The sequence below is a fragment of the Dufourea novaeangliae genome, unplaced genomic scaffold, assembly GCF_001272555.1.
Source record: "Dufourea novaeangliae isolate 0120121106 unplaced genomic scaffold, ASM127255v1 scaffold228, whole genome shotgun sequence".
Classification (NCBI taxonomy): domain Eukaryota; kingdom Metazoa; phylum Arthropoda; class Insecta; order Hymenoptera; family Halictidae; genus Dufourea; species Dufourea novaeangliae.
In genome coordinates, this window is record NW_015374150.1 from 1,629,893 (window position 1) to 1,657,621 (window position 27,729).

The 27,729-nt window shown below is 42.3% G+C and overlaps 2 protein-coding genes across 2 annotated transcripts; one reads left to right on the forward strand and one right to left on the reverse strand.

Moving 5' to 3' along the window:
• Window positions 1-2,517: 2,517 nt before the first annotated feature.
• LOC107191498 (dynein heavy chain 10, axonemal) lies at window positions 2,518-25,859 on the forward strand. The gene is made up of 59 exons (XM_015580561.1): window positions 2,518-2,642; window positions 2,710-2,788; window positions 2,980-3,124; window positions 3,507-3,851; window positions 4,002-4,057; window positions 4,157-4,390; window positions 4,515-4,634; window positions 4,719-5,032; window positions 5,105-5,261; window positions 5,419-5,682; window positions 5,773-5,963; window positions 6,362-6,957; window positions 7,422-7,715; window positions 7,799-7,954; window positions 8,139-8,404; window positions 8,472-8,621; window positions 8,688-8,948; window positions 9,429-9,616; window positions 9,686-9,965; window positions 10,249-10,493; window positions 10,848-11,094; window positions 11,187-11,459; window positions 11,540-11,970; window positions 12,552-12,715; window positions 12,970-13,317; window positions 13,418-13,809; window positions 13,897-14,034; window positions 14,125-14,315; window positions 14,402-14,577; window positions 14,954-15,207; window positions 15,295-15,822; window positions 15,892-16,050; window positions 16,110-16,370; window positions 16,558-16,812; window positions 17,037-17,298; window positions 17,391-17,668; window positions 17,744-18,008; window positions 18,143-18,357; window positions 18,435-18,623; window positions 18,695-18,889; window positions 18,976-19,430; window positions 19,544-19,739; window positions 19,816-20,032; window positions 20,139-20,451; window positions 20,614-20,908; window positions 20,968-21,428; window positions 21,489-21,769; window positions 21,829-21,983; window positions 22,071-22,823; window positions 22,947-23,282; window positions 23,381-23,582; window positions 23,642-23,784; window positions 23,852-24,013; window positions 24,100-24,403; window positions 24,612-24,823; window positions 24,892-25,059; window positions 25,193-25,372; window positions 25,503-25,649; window positions 25,713-25,859. The coding sequence occupies exons 1-59, from the start codon at window positions 2,518-2,520 to the stop codon at window positions 25,857-25,859; spliced, it is 14,814 nt and encodes a 4,937-aa protein (XP_015436047.1).
• Window positions 25,860-26,036: 177 nt separating this feature from the next.
• LOC107191764 (ufm1-specific protease 1) lies at window positions 26,037-27,046 on the reverse strand. The gene is made up of 3 exons (XM_015580865.1): window positions 26,912-27,046; window positions 26,619-26,789; window positions 26,037-26,389 (listed from the first exon to the last, which is right to left on the reverse strand). Exons 1-3 carry the CDS (start codon window positions 27,044-27,046, stop codon window positions 26,039-26,041), a joined length of 657 nt encoding a protein of 218 aa, XP_015436351.1. The 3' UTR covers window positions 26,037-26,038.
• Between the last annotated feature and the right edge of the window lie 683 nt (window positions 27,047-27,729).

Here is a 27,729-nt window from a genome sequence, read left to right on the forward strand (position 1 = left end):
AACTACGGGGACGTAGAATTGTCTACAGTTTCTAGGTTTCAGAGTTACACTACGACTAAGGCTAGACCTCTGATTTCCTCCACTGGTCAGTGGTTTTCTTTGCCCTCTGATCGGCTAGAATCCAAAATTCCTGAATTCGGGACATCTTTGGTTCCCAGCAATCGAACTGAAGAGAAGATTGTTAATAATCATAAACAGATTGAACCTTCTAGTTCTGTTTCTATTACTCAATCCTCTGGTCAGACCAGTTCTGGGAAAATTAATGAGTCCAACGCAGAGTTCCTAAGACCTTCGTATCCTCCAGATTCCCCTGTTATTGACAGTTTCGGCGAAACTGCGACGCGAAGGCTGAGCAAAGAGACTTTGTCACCTTCGGTTACGAAATCGGTCAATATTGATTCTTCGGAGTCAGCGTCGAAGCCAGTTACGCAGAGAAGCTTAGGTAGATCGGGTAAGAAGCTAGAGGAGACCAAGGATAAAGAACAAACAATCGAATCCTCAACAGCAAACGCTCTCTTTAGAACGATCAATATTGATACCCTGAAACAAATCGAGGAAACCATCGAGAAACATAATTCTCCGTATCAGGTAACGGTGAGAGTGAATAAAGACGAAGAACTGGTGCCTAAAGGTGACTTGATCAACAAGCTCATCACCCAACAGGGTAAAGACGCGACCTTCAGTGACAAGATCCACAAGCTGGAGATAGTCAAATCGGTAGAACCAGAAATCCAAGCTACGACAGAACCAGAAGCTACCACAGTGAGTAGTATTTTAGATCTCGATAAACAACAAGATATGGAAACCAACTTCACCCATATGTCCATTGACTCAATGAAGAACTTCAATACCGTGAGTCTTCTTCAGTTGATGTCCGAGTTGCTAAGACTAGATCGAGCTCCCAGACCTTTCTCCTTAGGGAATGACAGATCAGATTCACAGGACCAGTCTCTTAGAGGCCAATCGATCGCCAAAGACGTGAACTCTAGTATGCAGACCGAAGAAGAAGATCCTAGATCGTTTGAAGAAGACTCTCCAGAGGAAAGTCCTGTCCCTTTGAAAGACAAGATCCTGGGCCAGTTGGCGGAGAACTTTGGCGAGCCACTCTATAGAACTGATCGATACTTCGATCTTCCACAGCCAGAGAGGTCTCTGGACTTCCAGACTGGGCTTCCTATCAAGAGTCAAAAAAGACACGAAGGGTCCAGCTTAAGCATAACAGCTGAAGCATCCTCTAAAGATAGCACTGAAGCGATCATCACGACAACCGCTGCGCCAAGAATCACTCTGACGACCGAGTCTGCGAAGACTGTGGTGAAGACAGAACTTGTTCCATCGATTGGGTTCTCCTTTGACACTGACGAGGGACGAGAGGAGTACGTGGAGGCTGTTTTAGGGGGTCTGATCGAGCCACAGCCTGCGGAGAGCGAGAAAAAGGAGATCGTTGTCGGGATGGCTGGAGAAACAATGTCCACGAAGAATGTAACCTCCGATAAAACCTTGGTGAAAGAGGATCGAACCTCGGGGACAGAGGTTTAGAGTATCGATGGTAACGAGAATGCGAATTTAGTTTTAGAACGAAGTCTGTGATGCGCTGTTTTACGATTTAGAATCCTGCGACCGTCCATACTTGGTCTTGTTTCCTTTTTGTTAAATGTGCTGGTTGAGTTTGAGAAGAGGGGCACAATACTTACGTAGTAGATCCTTTTTAAATCTTTGACGTTGAATTATTTGTCACTTATGAAATAATGTTCATTTATTTAACTACTTCTATATTTTTGCGTATTTCGTCAGTGAACTAGAAGGGCTATTAATGGATTTAGAATATATGTATTCTGTTCCCAGCTTTGAAATAACAGATGATGTTAAGAAATTTTGTGATAGAACGAAGTTTGTACTAGATCCTTTTTAACATGGTTTCGAGGAAAAGAACGATGGATTTTTTGTAGACACGTGTGTAGTTCGTGTACGTACGTGTGCCAGAGGGAATGGCGATCATGTAACTACGAAATTGTACCTTATGTAACCCCATACACTATGAGTTTTTTTTTAAATATATGTATTCGTTGTACGATTTATGCCCGTTTATCTCCTCTCCCGAATTTTTTCAGACAGAAATTCTCATCTTAAATCATATATTAAGTAGTTTTGTATGTTCCTGCGGAGTTTTGTTGATTGCCATGACAACATCGATACTCCGAGACTCGCAATTTACAAAGTTCGTTTAATCGATTCAAAGTGCAAACCGCGAGGTTAAGCTACTCGGAGTTCCCTCGAGAAAATCTGCAAACCTGTAACGCAATTAATATATACCTAATAAGTAAACAATTCGAGTTATTCTAGTTAAGTAATTATGGTTTCTAATTGGTGAAGTGAAAGAATAATACAAAAAAAGAGGCAGTGGTTCTCTCTAGATCTTAAACAATACATTAAGGAGAGTATAGAGTAATAGGTTGTTAACATATTTTTTCACAAAAATCTTTGAAACTTCTTTTGAATTATTTAATTCGATGAAACATGTTTGATTCGGAAATGAACATCGTGCAAAGCGACGTCGACGTCACGGAAGACGAAGAGAAAGACGAATTGGACGATGATGTTGATCTATCAAGCAGACATTCCATTATACACATGGATTATCGGTATTAAATAAATCTTAATTAAACACGACAATCGATTCAGATGAATGGAAGAACTCGATTTTCGTAGATTACAGTGGATACGAGATAGGGTGATGAAGTTCTTGGGGATAGCTGGCCACGAGCTTCTCTTCTACAAGCTCCTCAACGTAAATTATATTTCATTAATCGACATAAATGTGAAAAAAATGGTGTAGAATTAATATTCGATTCGACAGAATATGAAACTATTAGATTGTCACACTTAATTCAAAATATAGATTAATTTTCTTCTTGGAATTTCTTTAGTTTCTTACCATTCTTCATGTTCAGAGAATCAAAGATATTTTTATTACGCTAGGCGAACAATCGATACTACGAGGACAAGCTTCTAAATTTCTTAATACTCGATCTTTACGGCGTGACAGACCTCGAGAGAAAGGTAATATTCTTTTACAAGACTTACCATACAGAAGTCGTCCAAGAAGAAGTCACAGTCTGGGAAAGTAAGTACTACAAACTGGATGTATAAAATATTTGATACATTCTTAAAATATTAATTGGAAAAAATGAATGATTTTAATGTTGACGAATAACAGGCGTACACGCGAATAAACTGGCCACGCTGACAGCATTGGCAATGAAAGGGAAATCGCGTAGATTCAATGACGGTACTTGTAACTTATATCTCAAAGAAGCAATGTTCGTTCTGTCGTGCAATATTTCGATGGTTTCTTGTTAAAAAAATTTTTCATAGAATTCTGCTTCGGACGTTGCATGCGCATTACAGGATTTTTCTTAAACGACCAATTTCTTGTGAAATTGGACTGCTTGGAAGTAGCTCGAAATGTTAGAGATTAGTGTGATTGGAATACCATATCAGTACAGATTTTTCCCAGCAACCTTTACTTGCAACAGGGAAAAATAAGAAAGACAGCAAGAAAGTTCTCAAGCCGAAACCGTCCAAGAAAAAAGTGAAGAAAAGCAAATCGAAATTACCAAAATCGGATACCAGCGAAGTTTTCACTCTACTGGAACAATCTACCATGACTTTGCAATCGTATCAACCTTCCAGAATCAGCACGATCAGCGACGATGAAACGGAAGAGGAGGAGGAAGAGGGTGCTGGGGAGGAAGAGGAAGAAGAAACTGAAGAGGAATTTCTGGAAAGGGGTAGCGGCGATACTTTGATTCTGTCGCAAAGAACCAACCAGAGTGTTCCTCTTACCCCGAGTAAATAGATTCAAAAAACTCAATAAAAATATTACTTAATAGCCACAGCACTCACTACTGTCCTGAAGAATTCCAAACATCTTCACGTTCAGACATATGGTTGCTTTAGCTAATAATTAAACGGTTTCGAAACCGTAATTACTCTTTCAGATACCTCAAGCACTACACCGCCACCTAAAAGTGAGCAGAAATACATGGCGAAAAAAGTACGAGGATCCCTTTAATACCAGTTTAATGAAGTATAAGATGAAAGTTGGAATAAAAGATTTCGTCGAATGTACAGATCGAGTGAAAAATGATTGCAGAAAATGATCGAGAGAGTGAGGTATACACCTGTCATCCATATAATATGCGGCGAGGTGGACGGAGGAAGGGCTGATCTGCAGGACGTCACCTTGTTCTATTTCCTGAGGACCACCGACGAAGGCGTGCCGTCGTTCGACTCTGAGAAAGAATGTTTGGAGGAGATCACCCGTTATCTAGTCGTTGGATCCCTTCACGGAAAGTTTTTAGTCAGTCTGAAGCGAATGTTCACTCAGGTACCAAGATATTATCCTGGTCAATTAAATTCTGTAACATTCAGAAACAATTTTATAAACGTTCCAAAGAGTTGTCTTGTTTGAAGAGCATAGAGTGTTGAGATCAAGTCTGTACTTTCCACAGGTGTTCAAACCACTGGTGCAAAACCAGTTCCGAGGTCCACAATTCGTGGACGTTTCTCAAGTTCCAGAAGAATCCGACGACGACGAATTATTGAATTCCACGCAGATCATGCAGTCTCGAGTACGTTGACTAACCCAACGGTTTTAGTTATACAAAATAATTTGTAGTTTCGTTAAAATCTGTCTTACGATATCGAACGAGCAGAGTTCAGTGTTCCGAAGACCCTCGGAGTTTCGCAGAGTGTCCCTAGCGGTAAAGAAAATGCAACATGAAACTGAGGAGAACGATGACGATAAATCGGCACGTGTATATCATCAAGGTGCAAAGGAACCAGGGAGTCTTAGGGCGGAAAATTTTAAAAAACGAGAGGAAAAGTACGCGAAGAATTTGTCCGCCGTCAGTTTCAACGAGATGGCAGAGGACGAGACTGAGGAGGATCCGGTTAGGATCCGAATGCACGATCAAAGCAAAAAAGATATCCTGACGTATTTGAATAATTTGATAACCGGTGTCGAATGGTAGCTAAAAAAATTGTATTCACTTGTGACTTCGCGATCTTGCAATTTTAATTCGGAAATTTTGCTAATCAGGACTCTGGAACACATCGAGGGCGACATTCTGCTGACGATGCCGAACATCCCGGAACTGGAGGATTCACAAGTCACAGAGGAGATGTTAGAGACCAACACGGAAGTGATCAAGCAGCTCGAAGACGTGATAATGTCCTGGGGAGTGCACATACAGAAAGTACTGATATCATTCAGATAATTCTATTTGTATTCCATTTTTGTTAGTACAACTTTATTCATGAGTTACCTGCAAAGGGATATCTACAAAGACTTGGACACAACTTTGTGAAACGACGGATAATGTAATGGACTGGCAAGAAATATGAACGTTTCAGGTATTGGAATCGTTTCAAACGAAAGTGGTCCAAGGGAAAGGGCCGCTAGCTGAGTACAGTTACTGGCAGGACCGAGACACAGGATTATTGATGCTGGTCGAACAGCTGAAGACACCCATGGCACGAAGAATATTGGGACTGTTGAACAAAGTGCTTTCACCGATCGCCTCGAATTTCGAGTACTTTTACGCGGATCTGTGGAAATATTACATGGAGGCCAGGGACAATGTTCGATTCCTTCAGACTCTGCACAGATACTTCAAAGTAAAAAGAAATATCCTTATCAACAAAAAAACACAGACAAATCGTTGGTTCTTAAGAGTAAATCATTTCACTTAACTATTTTGTCTGTAGTTGATCGCAGAATCGGACGATTTCAAGTCCGCCATGCAATCAATTCAATCACTGACGGAAGGATTGAGAATGATTTGGGTCCTCTCACCCTATTACTCTTCCGAAGAGAAAATGATGGGTCTAATGGAGAGAATATCTTGGCAACTCTGTCAGACGGTTATCAACAATCTGAGCGTCAAAGATCTGTTCAAGTTAGTTGGTTCAATAAACATATTACAACTTCTGGCTATTTCTAAACAGTTGAAACATTGTTCAAATTCTCTGGTGAGCACTAAAACATTAAGGGATGTTTCAAAAGTATTTGCAACATTTCAAAAGTACTCATTGTCAGTCTTAACCCTTTAACGTCCAGACTCTCAAATAATTATTCTAAAACTATAAGACTGATATGTTGCATCTTGTTACTTTAAAGTCGAAAATATCGATATAAAATCAATTGTTCATTTTTAACACTTTAACGCCCAAACACCTCTTCTGGGGGAAAAAATTATTTCTCTCTTTTCACGATTAATACTGGTTAAACCAGTTAAACATTACATAACATTGTAGCACGATACAAGACGATAATGGAATTCGAAATGTTGCACAGGAAACCACTCGAGGAGATTTTACAGAAGACAGAGAACGCCCACGTGATGCTGAGGAGGTGGAAAATCTCGTACTTGAACGTCAGGGAAGAGATCGAGCTCTCGGGCAAAGGGTCACGCTGGGAGTTCGATCAGAAGAAGCTGTTCAAGGGAACCGAGTACATAGCGTTCGTCTGCAAGGATCTGAACCAAGTCGCAAGTGTTCTTCAGGATTTCTACAACATCTTCGGCCCGTATCTGAAGTCCATCATCAGCGATCCGGCCCAGATCGACACTATAATAAAGCGAGTCAGTCGACTGATTCTGCCGATCCAGGACGCGGACTTTAACGTCTACGACGAGTTCAACAAAGAGAACTGGGAGGCCACCATATCCCTGTTCTACGAAGAGGTTCGTTTTCTGGAGAACGAGGCCCGATTCTTCATCGACGAGTGCTTCATGGTCCTGATAAGCGCGGAACAAGCGTTGGAGGTGTTGCTAATGTTCAAGAATATGAAGACCAGAGCGAGCATCCAAGAACAACTATCGAGGAAGTTCGACGTCATTGTGCAACAGTTCAATAAAGAAGTCAGCGCTGTAGAGGGCATATATAACAGAGGTACGATCCACAGGGTGTCCGAACTAACGTGAGCTACCTTCGATATCTCACTTGTTTCTGAGGATACAACAAAAATGTAGGGTGAAAGTATTATTTCGTAAGAAGGAGTAAATACTATGATATGCAAAAATTTTCCAAGGTCGTCGATGTTTTTTTTTAAATGGAACTACATATTTTTATCAGCGTTGAGTAATAGTTGAGATTACGACCAATCCAATGATAACAGTGAGACCTTCATGTAACCTCGAGTGAAAAAAATCCACAAGTGTGTGACAGTAGACTTAAATAATAAAATAACTACACTAGAGGGGTTAGTGCAAAAATATTTTAATAGTAAAAATAAAATATCCTAAAAGTAGTTGTGTGAATTTATAGTATTGTGTTATCTACCCCTTTTCCACTAAACCCCTCAATTATCGAAAGTAAGGGTGGTCATCAAATTATGAAAGTCGAAATTGTTGCAGGAAAACGAAATCCACCTTTGTTAACCTACCATCCGCCAATGGCTGGCGCTATATTCTGGGTCAGACAGCTGTTCCATCGTCTGAGAAGACCGGTCCTGACCCTGCAGAAGGTCCCAGAACTGAAGCACAGTCAATTGAAGCTCGTCGCGTTCAGCCAGTACCTCGAAGTTGGCAAACAGATGAAGGCTTTCGAGGAATCGAAGTTCCACACGTGGGTGGATAACGCTCAGGTGGTCGTCTTGAACACCATGAAGAAAAGCATTCTGAGGATCGTTCAGTCTGAACCGGACAAAGGTTCGTATCTAATGCTTGTTCGATGAAATAATGTTAAAATTAAGATTAGGATAAATTAGAGAGTAATATAATAATTAATACAGGTGTATTAACGTTCCCGGATAGTGAAAAGCGAATGAAGAACGTTCAGACGATTCACGTGTCGCGAAAGGCGAAGACCAGGGACTTTGGATCTCCTGGATCAACGCCTCTGGGATCTGTTCACAAGGGCGAACATTTGTTATCGAAACCTAGCATTTGTAAATTGAACTTAATTGATAGCCGTAGTGTAGATCTGAATTTGGGTTTTAGTTTGGGCTGGAGCTTAATCGATGTTGCGTTGAAATTAAAGTTCGAGCTTCAGTTTGAACTTGAGCTTGAAGAGTACTTTGTACAACGAAAATTTATACAGAATTTGAGTCCATATATTTTATGATTTGCTAGCATCTAAAGGGGAGCACACCTCACGTGCTGCCAGTTCGGCAATGGCTGGCTCAAAGGGACAGCTTCGAGAGATGAAGCAAGAACAAAAGGGGATAGCATCGGCTTATAAAGAAAAAGTATCAATGGCATCAGTCTCGATGGACAAAGGAACGTCTCAAGCAATAAAGATGACCTGGACGGAATTTATGAGCGGCTCGCTTCTGATCGAATGCCAGCTTCGTTTCCAAGTGAACTTCAATTGGGAAGTTTTCGAGATTATTCACGAGGTATGTGAATAAAAATCGAGTCAAACCGGTTTTTAAATATTCCACCTATATCTATATTCGTCTACAGGCTGAATTAATGGAACAGCTGGGCTTCGAATTGTCACCGGCGATAAAAGAAGTTAGCATTCAGAAGGATCGATTGAGAAAGGATCTCGATGCCCTTCAAAGAGTCATAGATCAATACAACACGATGATAGACAAGATGGAGAAGGCTGACGTACGTTTCTTTACCGCATAATAGATTGGAAGAAAAACATTTTGTAATTATTTCGTATTGAGGTAGATACAATTATTGAAAACCATTCTTCTGGACATCGAGAAGCACATTCAACCAGGAGTGATGCGCATCAACTGGGACTCCTTGAATATATTGGATTTAGCCCATAATTGCGAGAAACTGTTGAAGAATCTGAGCTCCATAATGGACCAAGTGAACCATATGAAAAACGATCTCGACAAGAGAATCACTGCCGATATACAGAGATACAATCTGTTCTGTTTACCGTCTGAGAAGTTCGAGAGCGATGTGATACTACCTTGCAAGGTTTAACTCACATTCGCACCTTTTAGAATTTTAACATTCATGAATCATTAACCCTCCGTGACCCCTCTTATTTCTACTACTTCTGTCACCCCACCTTGGGTCTTTTATACCCAGACCTATTTTTTTTTATCTTATCAGCTTCCGAAAAAATCTGAAAAAATTCAGAGGTACTTCCCAAGGACTCTACTACATGATCCAATCATTTTTAAAGTTGAATGCTAAAAGGTTTTTTTTAATAACAATTCTTTGGTTTCGGATATATTTGAGCAGGAAATTTCACTTGTGTCGTAAAACACCCATAGAGGTCACGGAAGGTTAATAAGCAGTTTCTTCAAAGTTACCATTCAGAGAAAATTATTGGCTTGAATGAAGTACAGGTCAAAGCCATTATCAAGTTGAGAATTAAACAAATTACCAACTGCTTCTAAATATTACTAAAAGTATATTTTAATGGGCCCATTTCTGAATTGTCGTTACAAGGTTTACTTCCAAGAGATACACAGTCGAAGAAAAGAAGTGGTCACCTGGATGAGGAAGCTCTACGAGTCGACCAGCCCGCTGTTGATGAAACTCGAAAGCTTGGTGCTGGGAACGGCCACTGGGAAGAGCTCGGCCATGCAACTCTTCTACGAGAAATACGAGAAGATATTGTTCTCTGCATTCATAAGGTACACACGGTTTGTCCACACAAATCTACATTACTTCGTATGGAACTCGGCATATCGATTGAAACTCAGGTCTGTGGTGCAGAACATCGAAGTGTTCAACAACACGCTGACAGGTTCCAAGCCGATCTTCCAAGTGGAAGCAGTGTTGATCGCGTCCGAAGCGGTTCTAAGACCCTCGCCTAGTGAAATGTACAACATTATCCTTCAAAACGTGAAAGGTATGGTGGAGGAGCTGAAGGGTTTCCCGAGGTGGATGAACGGGACCTGCCTGGAGTGCAAGCCTCAGAAAAGAATGGACTCGGGCGATTACGTGACGTTCAGTTTCTTCGAGGATGTCATGAGCATTCAAGTAAAACAACTAAAAACAATTCAAACAATTAAGTATCTTATTCTGCGACTATACAGAGTGATCCAATAAGAATTAGCACAATACACAATTCTATTGTACAATCCTCAATTCTGGAAGTGATGCCAAAGTCTATGTTGTCCCAGGTTCTGGAGAACCTTGTCAAACTTATCAGATTACAATGACTAACCAAGCTGGCCAATGAGGAGGCCAGCGTTATACGTCGAGCTTTTAAAGGAAAGAAATTTAATAACGATTGCGTATCGTATCGTGAATTTGTTTTCAGGTGGTCAACGACAGTATACTGGCAATCCAAACGACAGCGCAGAAATTGTTGGCCGATTGCTGGCATTATCTGCTCAGATGGAAGAAGTACAGCAATCTCTGGACGTTCGACAAGACCTTGGCCGCCGAGAAGTTCGACGCCACGTCACCGACACTTTTCCAGTACGACGAGAAGTTCACGTTCTACGAGAATATTCTCGAGGAGCTGAATGAGATTGACTCTCACTACGATTTGAACTGCATACGGTAATCGGTTTAAATAGTTAATGAAATAAATAATTGTTTGCCAAGTGTCTCCTCATTCAAGAAGAAATATCATTTTATCGCAACAATAATTTCCACGTTCAATCAATCAGAAATGCCAAAGTACATTTTTTATCTTTCATTCGTTATACGAAACTCTTTATCTAGATAGTGAATTTGTCAATCCCTGACGATAATAACCATCATCTTCCTAAGCCCCTTGTATCGTCCTTCACCCAGTGTCATTATTTATAAATACCACTCTCGAGAAGAGCACGCTTGTTTATTTCTAATTATATAGACAGCACAGATTGCATTTCACCCGTAAGTATGATTTTTTAAAATTCACACGATCAGCATCAATCTTCGATCTCTGCTCTCTGGTATCGAGAAACACGCGAAAGAATGGAAACAAGTGCTGGGAAACTTCTTGCTGGCCCAAACCGTCGAGGGTATGAACGAGTTGCGTCTGATCATCGAGAACTTCCGTACCGAGGTCGAGCTGGTGATCACTGGTCTAGATCGCTTCACGTCTGTCATGCAGGCGATCTCTGACATTAAGAAGACCGCTGTCCAGGCTGAAGTTCGATTCAAGACTTATCAGGTATATTTTCTCCAGATCCATTTTTCGTTCCTGACGAATGAAATTTTTCTTTCTAGCCCAGTTGTAGACCAGTATTTCGAAATATGTTTCAGGAAACGTTCAAAACCTGTCGCCATCACGGTATCTCCTTCCCCGAGGAAGAAGAACAAATGGCATATGATCTTCAACGTGATTGGGAATCTCTTTATTTGGGTGCATTGTACAGAGCCTCAACTCTTGAAAGCACTTCCGATAGGTTCTCGGACATGACCAAAGAACAGATAGACAATTTCGTGGACGAGCTCAAGCAATTCGCTACAGACTTCGAGGAGAATGGTCCTGGTAGCGTTGGGGAACAACTTGAGCATGGACTGAAGAAAATGGACGTACGTTTGCAAAAAGTGTTAACTAATTTAATAGAGTCCAAAGTAGCAACACTGAATTTTCCATACGAAAATCCTAACAGGAATATGGCAAGAAGATCACCAAGCTCGAGGACAGAAGACAGGGCATGATCAACTCGGAGCTGCTGTTCGATCTTCCAGCGACCAATTACTCGGTGTTCCTGAATGTAAAGAAGGACTACGAGGGCATGGAAGGACTTTACGATATGTACAAAGAGCAGAAAAAAGCCAGAGACCAGTGGGCCCAGACGCTCTGGGTGAATCTGAATCCTCAGCAACTGATCGACGGCATGGATCATTTCATCAGGCAATTCCGAAAGTTGCCCGAATACGTGCGGAAGTTCAACATAGGCCAGACTCTGGATGCGGATATGAAGAGCTTCAAGAACTCAGTGCCATTATTCATCGAGCTGAAAAACGAGGCTATGCGCGAGAGACACTGGAAGGAACTGATGAGAAAGACTGGACAGTATTTCGATATGAACCCCGACAGGTGCGAGAACGACTAATGAACGATGGCTATTAGTTTAAGTTCTGGGACGACTTATGTGATTGGTGTCAGTGTTATGGAACTGTGTTTTGGACACTCTTCTTTATATTTTTACTGAAAATCTGAGGAGAAGTTTTTTGGTGGATGACTAGACAACTTCTTTTCCGATTGAAGAGCATCTAGGAAATCCAAAATTAGAAATTCAAGTTTCTAATTTTGTTTTCTTTATAGGTTTCTCTAAATATTATTACTCTAATTTATGACCCTGTTTATATTCATATTTTTTTCTATGATAAAATGTATCGGTAGCTTAAATACAGTATTGGTAATTAGAGAATGAAGCAGGTATTCCTTCGTGGCTAATTTTCAGGATCTAACAGATCATTTCTGTGCACTTTTTTTTAGAGGGTACTTAAAGTTAACGATTTCTAAAATACTGTATATTCGAAGGAAAAAAATAAGATAAAGAGTGTTTAGATAATGGAACAGAACGAGATAAAAATACTGAAGGGGTGAGTCGATCGTACGCTTACGTAACAATGCAATAATTAATACTGATAATTTTGTAAATTTACGGCTTGAAGGTTCACTCTGGACAACATGTTCGCGATGGAGCTGGGAAAGTACCAAGACATCGCCAAAGAGATTGTAATGAACGCCGTGAAAGAGCTCTCCATAGAGAAAGGTCTGAAAGATTTGAACGAGGTCTGGAAGACCATGCAGTTCACTGTCGTGAAACACTATAAAGGTACACTAATCGCCGTTCCACTGATATTTATGTAACCTTATACTCCCATAGGCTATTTTCCAATCATACTGTCTACTATTTACCCTCTTAATTCAAGAGAACACTACGACGACATCTCGCAATTCTTCGGTCTTTGTTTTGGTTATTCGAGAATACCAAAATTAATTACACCGTCATTTTTCTAACGATCCAAACAACATTGTATTAAAGTTCGATGAAAGATTTCTTCTTTCACCTTTTCGATCGATCTTCAGGCACCGAGGACCGTGGATTCATTCTCGGCCCAATTGACGAGCTGAACCAGGTTCTAGAAGACAATATGATGAACGTAAATGGCATGGCTGCCTCGCAGTTCATCGGTCCCTTCCTCAGCACCGTACAGAAATGGGAGAACATCATGCACACCATATCCGAGGTTCTAGAGCTTTGGGTTCAGCTTCAGAAGAAATGGTTGTACCTTGAGGGTATCTTCGTGGGTGGCGACATACGATTACAATTGCCAGACGAGGCAAAGAAGTTCGACGAGATCGACAAATCGTTCAGGAAGATCATGACGGACACCTCGAAAAGGGTGTTCGTTCTCGATTGTTGCATGATCTCAGGTACAATGGATTTTGTTTCTGACCACAGACTTCTCAAAGAAAGCAGCCAAACTTATTATCTTTTCTGTTGTACTTGAATCACCTGTAAACATCTCTTCAGGTCGTAAGGATGAATTCGAATCGATGATCCATGGCCTGGACAAGTGTCAGAAGTCTCTCACCGATTATTTGAACTCGAAACGCGCTGTGTTCCCGAGATTCACATTTCTCAGCGACGACGAACTTCTGAACATTCTTGGCAGCGGCGTACCCACAGCGATCCAAGAGCACGTGGGCAAAATGTTCGATAATCTGGATAAATTCCGGCTCGAGCACAGCACCACCGACAATGTGATGGCCACGGCGTTGATTTCCTGCGAGAACGAGGTGATGGACTTCCGTAACCCGGTGCTCGCTGAGGGGAAGATCGAAGAATGGATGGTGGTTGCCACCGAAGAAATGAAAAAGTCGAATAGATACCTGACGAAGAAAGCGGTGTACGATTACGGAAAGGTTGAATAACAGAAATTTCTTCGCAATAAATCAATTTTCAAGGAAGCAATTTTCAAAGGTAACCGAAAGAAGACGATGTTTTTTTAGGTGAGAAGACCTAGAACAGAATGGATGCTGGATTTCCAAGGTATGATGATCCTCGCGGCGGATCAAATATGGTGGACGGCCGAAGTGGAAAATGTATTTGTGAAAATATCCCATGGCGAGAAACGTGCGATGAAAGAGGTACCTCTAATTGTATTAGACACCGATGGGGCTGCAGAGACTATAGAAGACTTCGTAAGGATCTCAAGGTGTTGATATTATACCTTCCAGTACTTGAAACAACTCAATGATCAATTGAACGAAGTTGTGACCTTGATGGGCGGTGAAACACTGACGAACAACGACAGGAAGAAGTTCGACATGGTACTGACGATCGACGTTCATATGAGAGACATTATCGAGGGCTTCGTCAGAGACAGTATCATAGACCCTATGGAGTTCGAATGGGAGAGTCAGTTAAGGTTTGCTCCAACGAATTACTACCGTACCTGAAACCCCTAATATCGAATCTCGACTATAATGGACGATTCGATCATTTTCCATGAAGATTTTATTGGGTCCATGATCTGGACAACGTCTGGATGCACCAATGCACCGGAACATTCGAATACGGATACGAGTACATGGGCTTGAACGGCAGACTTGTAGTCACGCCACTGACCGATAGGATATACCTGACCATCACCCAGGCCCTCTCTATGCACCTGGGCGGTGCACCTGCAGGTCAGCGTGTGTCACATATAATTCTTGATGCAACGAATGGACTTTCTTATACAGGGCACCTATAACAAGTCATCTGAATATCTCGACTGTTACTGGTGACAGAAAAAAATGTGTCAGACCAGACTTGCATGATATCGAGAAGCACATAATTTGATGTGAATAGTTTTTTGATAGGTGGACGCGTAGAAGTTATATAAAGGTCACCTTCGTTTTTTTTTTAAATGGAAAGCCATGTGTTTTTTACGTATCTTTTAGATACAAGTTTGGCCTACATTTTTTTCTATCACCAGTAACAGCCGAGATATCCAGGTGGCGTGTTTTAGGTACATCACTCTATATACTCGAAGGTAACATTATTTCGTACATTACGTAAAAGGCCCCGCTGGAACTGGAAAGACAGAGACCACCAAGGACCTGGCCAAAGCTTTAGGGCTACTCTGTATCGTGACAAATTGTGGAGAAGGGATGGATTACGTGGCTATAGGGAAGACGTTAAGCGGGCTGGCTCAATGCGGAGCGTGGGGATGCTTCGACGAGTTCAATCGTATCGACATCTCTGTGCTATCCGTGATCTCTACGCAACTGCAAACTATACGATCCGCGTTGCAGGTGAAGGCGAACAGGTTCAGGGTAATCCACTTCGTTTCCTTTCCTCGATAACATTATAACGAGACACAGGTCCGTTGGAAATTTCCGTGAATTCTGCTCTCTTCTCAGTTCGAAGGTCAAGATATAAATCTCGACACGAAAGTGGGCATATTCATCACAATGAATCCCGGTTACGCTGGACGCACGGAACTACCAGAGTCCGTGAAAGCGTTATTCAGGCCGGTGGTCTGCATAGTTCCAGACAACGAGCTAATCTGCCAGATAAAACTCTTCAGTTCCGGCTTCTTGACCGCCAAAGTTCTTGCCAAGAAGATGACTGTACTGTACAACCTGGCACGGGAGCAACTGAGCAAACAGAATCATTATGATTTCGGTCTGAGAGCCCTCAAATCGGTGCTCAACATGGCGGGCCAGCTGAAGAGAACCTCGGGCGACCTTGAGGAGAACGTGGTGCTTATGAGAGCCCTGAGAGACATGAATCTACCGAAATTTATTTACGACGATGTTCCTCTGTTCATGGGACTCATCGCTGATCTATTTCCCGATCTTTCCTGTCCCAGAGTACATTATCCAGATCTCAATGAGGCTATTAATCAAGTCCTTGAACAGCATGGGTACTCTGTCTTGGAGGAACAGGTGAATAATTCACACATCAAGACCTTACAGATAGATCGGGGATGTAATTTATGGTTCTTTTTAAACTAGATCGACAAAGTGGTTCAGCTGTACGAAGTAATGATGACCAGACACTCGACGATGGTGGTTGGACCCACAGGAGGTGGCAAAACTGTCGTGATTGAAACTCTATGCAAAGCTCAAACTCGACTGGGCAGACCAACGAAACTTTACACCTTGAATCCTAAGGTATAATGAATATTACTTAAAAAATAAAGATGAGATAGTGATAGTTGAAATTAACACAGGCGTGCACAGTGGTCGAACTCTACGGCGTGCTGGACCCAGCAACTCGCGATTGGACAGATGGTCTATTGAGCAACATCTTCCGTGAAGTGAACAAACCCCTGGAAGCAGATTCGAACGAATTACGATATATTCTCTTCGACGGTGACGTCGATGCTCTGTGGATCGAGAACATGAATTCCGTTATGGACGACAACAAACTGCTGACCCTGGCTAACCAGGAGAGGATCAGAATGCTGAACCATTGTAGCTTATTGTTCGAGGTAATTTCTGAATTTAATGAGTAAATGTTTATTCAATTAATGATCAGTAATTATATCCTTCATCTTTTTATTCGTTACTCGAAAGTTCACGTCAATCCTTTCACGATGAAAAAAATTGGAAACTTAAGACTGAAAGTGATCACTCAGCCAAGTGAATCCTGATTTTCACGTTTGTTCGTTGCAAAAGGTAGGCGATCTCCAGTACGCCTCACCGGCGACGGTGTCGCGAGCCGGGATGGTGTACGTGGACCCGAAGAACCTCGGCTACCAGCCCTACATGGACAAATGGGTACGGAGCAAGAACGAAACCGATCAGGAGCAGCTGAACGGAATGTGCGAGAAATACGTGGACGGTGCAATCGAGCTCATTATACACGGCATGCTCGGCCTGCAAGCGGTCAAGCCGCTCAGGATGATCATACCACAAACCGGACTAAACATGGTAACAATTAGATCTTTATGGGCTAATTAACTCGACTTTCTATGGGCGTTCTAGACTCGGGGAAGAAGCAAATTGATGGGTTTTTATATACGAATTGTTTGATTTTTTCGTGGAACTAAATATTGTATTACAATAGTACCTTAACGGTAGATATTATACAGATGTATCTACTATCAAGGTACCATTGTATCTCTGATACATTATTTTAATTTTTTTATTTTCAGGTAACTCAACTTTGCTACGTCTTCGATGGTCTTCTGTCGGTTTTAAACGAAGTATCGACCAAAGTTACGGAAGACGAAGACCGGTTGGTGGAACAAAACATCTCCAGAGAAGAAGTTCTCGAGGCGATGTATATACAGGCCTGTTATTGGTCGTTGGGAGCTACTCTAATCGCCGAAAACAAGTCTGACTTTGACGATTATATGAAGAAGACCGCAGGTTTTATGCTCGTTCAGGACACACCTGAGAAACTAGCTACTGTTCGTAAGTTCCACTCGTTTTAATTCTATTAGGTATACAGCAATACAAAAACCTTTCTTTCCGTGTAAAAAATATATTTAACGATTCATCACCAGGATATCTCCCCGTAACTTTCAAGATGCTCTACGACTACCATTTGGACATCGAACAAAATGTTTGGATACCATGGGCGTACCTGGTCCCCAGGTACATCCACGACAGACAGAAAAATTTCTCAGATATTCTGGTTCCCACCGTCGACACATTAAGAACAACGTGGTTCGTTATGACGATGAATAAACTCGACCGACCGGCGCTTCTGGTTGGCGAGACGGGCACCTCGAAGACCGCCATTATCCAGGAATTTCTTCGAAACTTGAGCTCAGAAAAATACGTGAGTTTTTGTACATATATGCAACAATGTACGAAGATCTTTTTAATAGGATTCTACTTTTGTGACGGCGTATAGAATCAATTACTGATCAACTTCTCTTCGAGAACGACCTCGATGGACGTGCAAAGGAACATAGAGGCGGTCGTCGAAAAGAGAACAAGAGAAACTTTTGGACCACCACCTGGCAAACGTTTATTAGTCTTCGTAGACGATATGAACATGCCAGTGGTGGACACTTATGGTACCCAGCAGCCGATAGCTTTGCTGAAGTTTCTGTTCGAAAAGGGAGGATTCTACGATCGGGGGAAAGATCTTAACCTGAAGTACATGAAAGACCTCTGTAAGTTGGATATCATTGTTTAAATAAGAGAAACATTAAACATAGCTCTAAATACTTGGAACAGATAGTACTCCGCCTGTAGTGGATTATTAATCTCACCAGATCTAAAATTATCAGTGAAAAATTCCTTCCAGGCTACCTAGCAGCGATGGGAAAGCCTGGAGGAGGCAGAAACGAAGTGGATCCCAGATTCATCTCAATGTTCTCTGTCTACAACGTCACAATTCCATCCGAGGAAACTCTGAACTACATTTACACGAGCATATTGAATGGACACCTGGAGATATTCGATGAAGATGTACAAACTATCTCTGACATCTTGGTGCCGATTACACTGGAACTCTATCAGGTTCTCCCCACTCTTCCACGTGTCTTACATCAACTACGATCTATCATTTCACTATTTATTTTCTGTTCATTTATTAGGTAGTTACCACAGAGCTGCTACCAACACCGAGCAAATTCCATTACCTCTTCAACATGAGAGATCTGTCGAGGATCGTTGCTGGTCTCCTACAGAGCCATCCCGAATACCTGTCCACGACGAAGCAAATCCTCAGACTCTGGAGGAACGAGTTCACCAGAGTGATCTGCGACCGTCTGATCAACGAAGAAGTAATGATAATTTAATGAAATATAAAGTCACACAAATATAATAATATAATATGTGGCTTGTTAACTTATAGGATCAAAATCTTGTTGCCACGCGTATAAAGGAGAAGATTGAAGAGAAGTGGGAGGAGGACCGAACAGACCTGATCGCCTACACCTTAAGGGATCCTCTGCTCTTTGGCGACTTCCGGAACGCCATCAACGAAGACGACCCTCGGTTCTACGAAGATCTGTTGGACTACGAAGCCGTCTATAGTCTGTTCCTAGAGGTTATATACTCTATTATATCAATGCTGACAGGTACCATAAAAAAACACAGATCAACTTTTCACATCGTAAACACTAACGTTGACAGATATACGAGGACTATAACGAGAGGAGCACGACGAAACTCCACATGGTCCTCTTCAACGATGCCCTCGAGCACCTGACCCGAGTGCATCGTACATTAAGAATGCATCGAGGTCACGCTCTGGTGATCGGTATCGGCGGTAGTGGCAAGAAATCGGTGATAAACCTGGCTGCGTTCGCGGCGCAGTTCAAAACCTACGAAATCAGCCTGAGTCGTGGATACAACGAAACCACCTTCCGAGAGGATATGAAGAGTCTCTACAATAGGGTCGGAGTGAACATGGAAAGGATCGTTTTTGTATTCACGTCCTCTCATATCGTCGATGAGAGTTTCTTAGAGTTGGTGAATAATATGCTGATGACTGGTGTAGTACCGTCCCTGTTCAACGACGAGGAGAAGGATGAGATCGTGAATCTTTGCAGGGATAAGGCTAAAGAAGCTGGTTTCGGAGTGAACAAGTAAAATTGCACAACTTTCCATGCTAGATAATTAAAAAATATCATTTCTTTAACTAGAATCAATTGGGTATCGAGCTATCGAAGAATTAATCAGGGTATCTTTTTTTATACAGAGAGAACGTATGGTCGTATTTTGTGAAGACCAGCATGTCGAATTTGCGAATCGCTTTGTGCATGAGTCCATCCGGGGATCTGTTAAGAACTAGATGCCGAAATTATCCTGGCCTGGTGAACAGCACCACCATCGACTGGATGTTCCCCTGGCCTGAACAGGCTCTGGTAGCGGTGGCTAATGCTACTCTCAGAGACGTAGGTCTACAATACAATGGCATGCTTTGATATTTCCATGATTTACAAAATTATTCGACACTTTCGTTTATTTTAGAACCCAAATGTACCGCAAGAGTACAAGGAGAAGTTAGTCGAGCACATGGTGTACGTGCACAAAACCGTCTGCGAGCACACGATCGAGTTCCAAACGAAGCTGCGAAGAAGAAACTACGTGACACCGAAACATTATCTGGACTTCATAGACACCTATCTGAATCTTTTGCTGGAGACTAAAGACTACATAAATTCGCAATGCGAACGACTGTCTGGAGGTATTCTATGGATTGAAATATTTGAAATTCGCTCGAGAATCGAATTTGGATGCTAACATGAGAATCGGAACTTTTGAATCTCGATTGTAAATATTATACTCGATAGGTTTGAAGAAGATCGCCGAGGCATCGGTGACTCTGGGCGAGTTAAATGAGATTCTGGCGGTGCAGAGGGTGAAGGTGGCGGATCAGACGAGGAACTGCGAGCAATTGCTCGCTTCTATAGGTGAGAGCACGGATATTGCGATGGAGAAGAAGCAATTGAGCGTGGAGAAACGTCAGGAGATCGAGACTCAGAGGAAAATTATTAATAAAGAACAAACGGAAGCCAGACAGGCGTTGGCCGAGGCGCAACCCGCCCTAGAAGCTGCTCGGATGGCTCTGTCGGAACTGGAGAAAGCGGATATTACTGAAATCAGGTAGTTCTTGCACCCCTTGCTTAATAGAAAATCTAATAAAAAGTCGATCCTTCTGGAAGTTAAATGCAGCGAATTCAATTTATATCTAGGTTTATTCACAATTCCTTTCTTTCGAACAAGCTTCAAGTTGATATTGTTTACACTGAAATCAACCTTTCTCAGATCGTTCGCAACACCTCCAGAGCCCGTGCAAATAGTCAGCGAATGTGTGGCCATGTTGAGGGGCATCAAAGAGATCTCGTGGAAAAGTGCGAAAGGAATGATGAGCGATCCTGCGTTCCTGAGAACGTTGCAGGAGATGAACTGCGATAAGATCACCCTGAAAACGCAGCAAGCGGTCAAGGCACATTTGAGGAAGACTACGAAACTGGACCAGATGCAAAATATCAGCAAAGCCGGTTTTGGTCTGTACAAGTTCGTGCTCGCTGTGTTGGACTACTGCGCTGTCTTTAGAGAGGTAAGTGATACATTCTAAAATTATTCTAAAATTATAATAACATCAACGATTCTTCTCAGGTGAAACCGAAAATCGATCGAGTCACAGAGCTAGAAGCAGAATCGGAACGAGCTAGAAAAGCATTAGAGAGAGAGGAACGAGAATTGAGGAGAATCGAAAAGGCCATAGGGGAACTGAATATCAAGTATGAGAATGCGATGGGGGAAAGGCAGAAGCTGCAAGAGGAAACTGACATTCTTCAGAGACGATTGATAGCTGCGGACAAATTGATCAACGGTCTGTCCTCGGAGAACGAACGATGGAAAAAGGAATTGGAGAGCTTGCACGGAGAGATCGAGATGATCGTTGGAAACTGTGTCCTCTCCGCTGGATTTCTCGCCTATTCCGGCCCATTCTCTTATGAGTATCGAAACCAGATGTTGTACGAAGAGTGGAAGAACAGTATTGTGGAGAAGCGTATCCCGTTGATCGAGAATTTCAAGATAGACACGCAGCTGAGCAACGACGTCGAGATCAGCACGTGAGTAATTTTTCAATTGTTCACTAAAGATCGCGAACGAAACGATCATTTTCGTCTAAGGTGGAGCTCGGAAGGTCTCCCACCGGACGAGCTGTCCGTGCAAAACGGTATTCTGACCACGAGAGCGTCGAGATTCCCCGTGTGCATCGATCCCCAGCAACAAGCTCTGAACTGGATAAAAAAGAAGGAGCAGAAGAAGAATCTGAAGGTCCTTTCGTTCACAGACCCGGATTTCCTCAAACAGGTAGAGCTGGCGATTAAATACGGGCTTCCAATTCTGTTCCAAGACGTGGATGAAGTGGACCCGGTCCTGGACAACGTTCTGTCCAAGAATATTCAAAGTAAGACACTATATTCATAAACGAAGTATCACTTGAAAATGATAAAACTAATTTGACAGATGTCAGTGGTCGGATGTTCGTTCTTCTTGGCGACAAGGAAGTGGATTACGATCCGAAATTCCGAATGTACTTGACGACAAAGATGTCGAATCCTATATTCGATCCTGCTCTGTACGCCAAAGCTACTGTGATTAATTACATGGTGACTCTAGGGGTTAATATCTCACATTCCATATCAATTATTAAAGACGAAAAATCAAAAAGGTTCACTTATCAAAGAACATTCTTGATGTACTTCTAGGGTCTAGAAGACCAACTCCTCTCTGTGGTGGTCAGAACGGAGAGGCCAGACGTGGAGGAGCAACGTGAGAGACTGATCGTCGAGACCAGCGAGAACAAGAATCTCCTGAAGCAGCTCGAGGACAGTCTATTACGTGAGATCGCCAGTAATCAGGGTAATATGCTGGACAACCTAGATCTGGTGGAGACCCTGGAGAGCACGAAGTCCAGTGCGGACGACGTGATGAGGAAGCTGTATCTGGGCGAAGTCACAGCTGCGGACGTGAACAAGCTACGAGATGGCTATCGACCAGTCGCCAAACGAGGAGCCATTTTATTCTTCGTTCTGGCTGACATGGCGACGGTGAATTCGATGTACCAGTACTCCCTGATCAGCTACGTGGAGGTGTTCGGTTATTCCCTGAAGAAAGCCCTACCCGATCCAACGCTTCAGAAACGTCTGCAAAATATCATTCTGACACTGACCAAGAACGTGTACGATTACGGTTGCACGGGCATTTTCGAGAGGCACAAGCTGCTCTTCTCTTTCCAAATTTGCACCAGACTAGAGCAGAGCATGGAGAACGTTAGTCAGAAAGAACTGGACTTCTTCATCAAGGGTAGCATCGCCCTGGAAAAGGCGACCATGGCGAATCCTACCGAGTGGCTGCCCACTACCGGGTGGGTGGACATGCTGAAGCTGAGCAAGGATTTCCCGGAAACCTTTGGGTTACTTCCAAGTGAGCTAGAGGAGTATGATGAAGAATGGGAGAAAGTGAGTTGTGATTTACAGACTTCGTTAAGGGTTTTTTCTCTCAAATTACGTCACTAATCTAATAATTATGATTAATTGGTATTTCATTTTGTACGTTAATGAGATTGTGGTATGTTTTGTCAGTGGTACGACCTTGATGCTCCGGAGTCAGTAGAATTTCCGCTGGATTATTCAACAAAACTGAAACCTTTTGAAAAACTGATGCTGATTCGGTGTTTCCGCGTCGATCGGGTCTATCGGGGTATTGTCAACTACATCAGCGAAATCATGGGCGAACAATACATCACCCCTCCTCATGTCAGTTTCGATATGATCTTTGAGCAAAGTACCCCGACGATGCCCGTGGTGTTTATCTTGAGTCCTGGGTCTGATCCGACTTCGGAACTGATGAAACTGGCGGATGGATATGGATCTGGCGGAAAATTCAAGTATTTGTCTTTAGGACAGGGACAGGAGAGTGTAAGAATATTATACCTGAGGTCTTTTAATGCCCTTTAAAGCTTTGCTTGTGATAGTTGAAACTTGAAAATACATATACCCCAATCGTCATTCCATAGACTGCGATAGAGTTATTGGAGATTGCAGTGACAAGAGGACAGTGGCTAATGCTGCAAAATTGCCACCTGCTTTTAAGCTTTTCCAAAGAATTAGAGAAACTACTGGAAAATTTGGGAAAGCCTCATCCTGACTTCCGATTATGGCTCACAACTGACCCAACTCCCAATTTCCCAATTGGGATATTGCAACAGTCTTTGAAAGGTATTAATTACTTCTTGCTTCAAACCTACTTAACGGTATAATTTAATAATTTATTACAGTGGTGACGGAGCCACCAAGTGGTTTAAAGCTGAATCTCGAGAACACCTACTTCAAAATGAGCCTTCAAACCTTGGAATCCTGTAACCACCCTGTGTACAAGCATTTAATCTACGTTTTAGCCTTCTACCACGCGGTCGTTCAAGTAAGTTCAAAGTAAATCAATTGATTTATATGGTATCGACTGACTGGAAATGAAATTAAAACAATAGGAGAGAAGGAGATACGACAAAATCGGCTGGAACATAAATTACGACTTCAACGAGTCGGATTTTAACGTTTGCACCACCATTCTGGACACCTATCTGACCAAAGCACTTCAAGCCAACGATACCAGGATACCTTGGAACAGTTTAAAGTATCTCATAGGCGAAGTACGACCCTCGATTCAGCGTTTTAAGAGTTGCTGAATAATTGATTATTTTCTAAAATTGGTATTTTCATTTTTACGAAAAATCAGGTCATGTATGGCGGAAGAGTGATAGACAACTACGATCGTAGAGTTTCTCATACTTATATGGACGAGTATTTCGGGGACTTTCTGTTCGACGTGTTCCAACCCTTCCATTTCTATCACAACCAGCACGTTGATTACGTGATACCAGAGGAAGGAGAACGTGACGATTACCTAAAGTTCATCGAGGAACTTCCGTTGGTGAACACCCCAGAAGTCTTTGGACTCCATCCAAATGCCGAGATTGGGTACTTCACACAGGCTGTAAAGGAAGTGTGGAACAATCTTATAGAGTTACAGCCGCAAACTGGTAAGAACTGACAAGACTTATTTTGGTTAGTTTAATATTAACGTTGTATTGGCACACTCTTGTGATTTTCGGTAACATTCGTAATCCTCTCTAATGGTAATTTTAGTAAACTTAAGGAAAACTAGTAAGTGAAATACCAACGGTGTTACAAATAACTAAAATATAATATCATTTAAGTTACGAGTGCAAAATTCTATTCCTATAACAGAGGTGAGCAGCACGGGGATAAGCAAAGACGAATTCATCGAGCACATCGCGAAGGAGGTGTTGGACAAAGTTCCAGCCGAGTTCGATCTAATTAAAGTGAAGAAAACTTTCGGCGTGGCTGTAACACCGATCGCGATCGTACTTTTCCAAGAGCTGGAGAGGTTCAACAAGCTAATTCGCACAATGAAGAGGACTTTGTCGCAGTTGAGGAAGGTTCTCAACTTATTTAATCCTTTTCACGATAGTGAACGGTAGCTAAAGAAATTATCGAACGGTATCAGGCCATCGCTGGTGAAATTGGAATGGACAACATGCTGGAGAACATTTCCACGGCTTTGTACAATGGTGTATTACCAACAGAATGGGCCAGATTAGCGCCAGACACGAGAAAAAGCCTTGCTGGGTGGATGGAACACTTTGAAAAGAGGATACATCAGTATGCTAATTGGGTGAGACAGAAAATAATCATGCCTGATACAACCAGATAGTACAGTCTGGAAGACAATTTTCCCCAACAAATATTGAGAATTTCCCGATAGTTCATTAGTATGTACGAGCAGTAGGTTTCTGAAACTTTTCCAGGCTAGCGGAAGCGAGCCAGTGGTTCTCTGGTTGGCTGGTCTGCACATCCCAGAGACTTATTTAGCAGCCCTTGTGCAGATGTCCTGCCGTCGAAACAGTTGGTCCCTCGATCGTTCTCTCACCTACACGGCTGTGTCAAGATTCACCAGGCCGGAACAAGTGGAGGAGAGACCAGACCAGGTGAAAAACTAGAAGACATTCATATACTATACATATACTCTAAGAGATTGATAATAATCGAAGGATAAAGCAAAGAATAATACAGTCGACAAAAGTTTCATGAACTCAACTTTTCAAAAAATTTTTTCAGGGTTGCTACGTAAGTGGACTATACCTAGAGGGTGCAAGATGGGACATGGTGGATCAATGTCTCAAGAGGTCGCGACCTAAGGTCCTTGTCGAGGAACTACCAATTCTAATTATCATTCCTATCGAGGCTCACAGACTTCGACTTCAGGTATGAAGCAATATTTAATGATAATCGTACATATATCTCGGTAACTGCACGGTTGAATCGCAGAACACTTTCAAAACCCCCGTGTACACGACGTCCAATCGGCGGAACGCGATGGGGGTGGGTTTGGTCTTCGAAGCGAACCTTGCCACGAGCGAGGACATTTCTCACTGGGTGTTGCAGGGAGTTTGTTTAATATTAAACACCGACTGAATCAGTGAAATCTAATCGAATATTGTACAGTGAATAATGTAAGTATTAAAATTATATTAAATGTACAAATGAACTTTGTATGTTTGCCTGTTATATTTACAAAATATTAATACACACTAGATAGAGGGAGGTTCCAGTATTTACAAGTCTTGTATTCAGATTGATTTATTAGCGGTCCATCACGTCTCTAAACATTTCACTTGAGGTAGACATAGGTTGTAAAAGGAACTATCGACGAAGTTCCTGAGATCCTGCCATTTCACCCACCAGTAAGACTCCAGTTGCTCGTTGCTCTTCGCCTGACCGACAAAATGTGGATCTAGGATCAGCATGTACGTGTTCTTCGTCCCCTCGTGAATCCCCATTATGCATTTACTAGAGCAATCTCGGTCCCCGCCCATCATTATCGGACTACCGAATTCCTCGAAGTGCGTTTTGATAATCGGTATCTGGCCCGATAACTCCCTGCCGCTTGGTACATGAATAATCTTGCTGAGTACCTCGTACAAATGATTCAACGTGAGGCATACCTATGAGTCATCAGCGGACGATTTAGTTTCTTTTAGGAGTTAATCATCAATCGTATCGCAAACATCTTATCGTTTCAATGAAATTCCATTCTTTTTAATATAATTTTTCAGTGGAATAGCAAATTGAAGAAGCGAAACGTGACTTCGTTTCTTTTTTCTTTCACACGAGAAGAAATGACGAGGGATTTGCGGAACAATCAATGGGGGGGATGGTAAGTGTCCAGCTTACTTCGAAACTACCTATCCATTCTCTCGATCCGATAAAGCATCCCTCCTTGTCCTCCAACGCGACAAGTATTTCCTGTATACATCTGATGCTCGGAACAGATTGCTCCAACCTCCGGTTCTTTATGATCCACGAGCAGATCGTTTGCAGCGTTCTGTATCCGCACCCCCAACCCTGTACACCAAACAATTCGTCGTTCCAGAGGAAGAACTCCTATCTTAACGATGTAGATTCTAAACATCGAGCTACCAACTGTGCTCTTGATTTAATAAAAGAAAAAAAAGATCATTACAGACCTTATCATTAAAGCCATCACAACCGTAATGCCAGTATTCATAATCGCCCCTGATCAAGAAGGATTGACCTGGTTCTGGTGGCAAAAGTTCCCGATGAACGTTTTTCAGCAAGCTACTCGTATAATCAGCGAACATTATGCGATCGTACGGTCAGCAACGTCGAAACCTATACATTCATTCAACAAAGAATAACATCTCCTTTCCTTACTGTACTCATTGTAACGATAAGTTCTACGAATAATCTATCCACGTTCACTAGCAATGGTAACTTATATTACTTCATCGACTGTGCAACGTTTCACAGACGAAAGGAAGATATTTATGAGCCTTTTGAGGTTTAAAGCCAAGTGTTGAACGATTTGTTACGATCACAGAACAACGAGTGCTACAAGGTTCTGTGTAAATCGGTTCAAAAACCGCTAATCAGTCCGCGCGACGCGCCAGATGGTAATTGGAGCGATTTCCCTTCGTATTTCCCGGTTCACGAGTGAGTATATTCGCGGCCATTCCAGTATTTTTCTAACCACCTAACCTGTCCAGCGAACGCTCGAGCATTATCGTGTCTGGTAACGATTCAGTGAAAGCTCTCTCGCTCGCTTTCTATTCGGTCTCATCTTTCGCGGGCATCACCTTTGTGCGCGTCTCTTTATCTCGGGGAGGACAAACGGACAAAGAAACCCGTGTAATTTACATCGGTAGGCTTAAATGTTAGCCATTAAGTCGTGGCGTCACCTGGAAACACCGTCGGATTGTCAATTGTTTTTCTCCGCGAGCCACGGACCAGCCATCGAGAAATTCAAGCTCGGTACCCCAGGTAC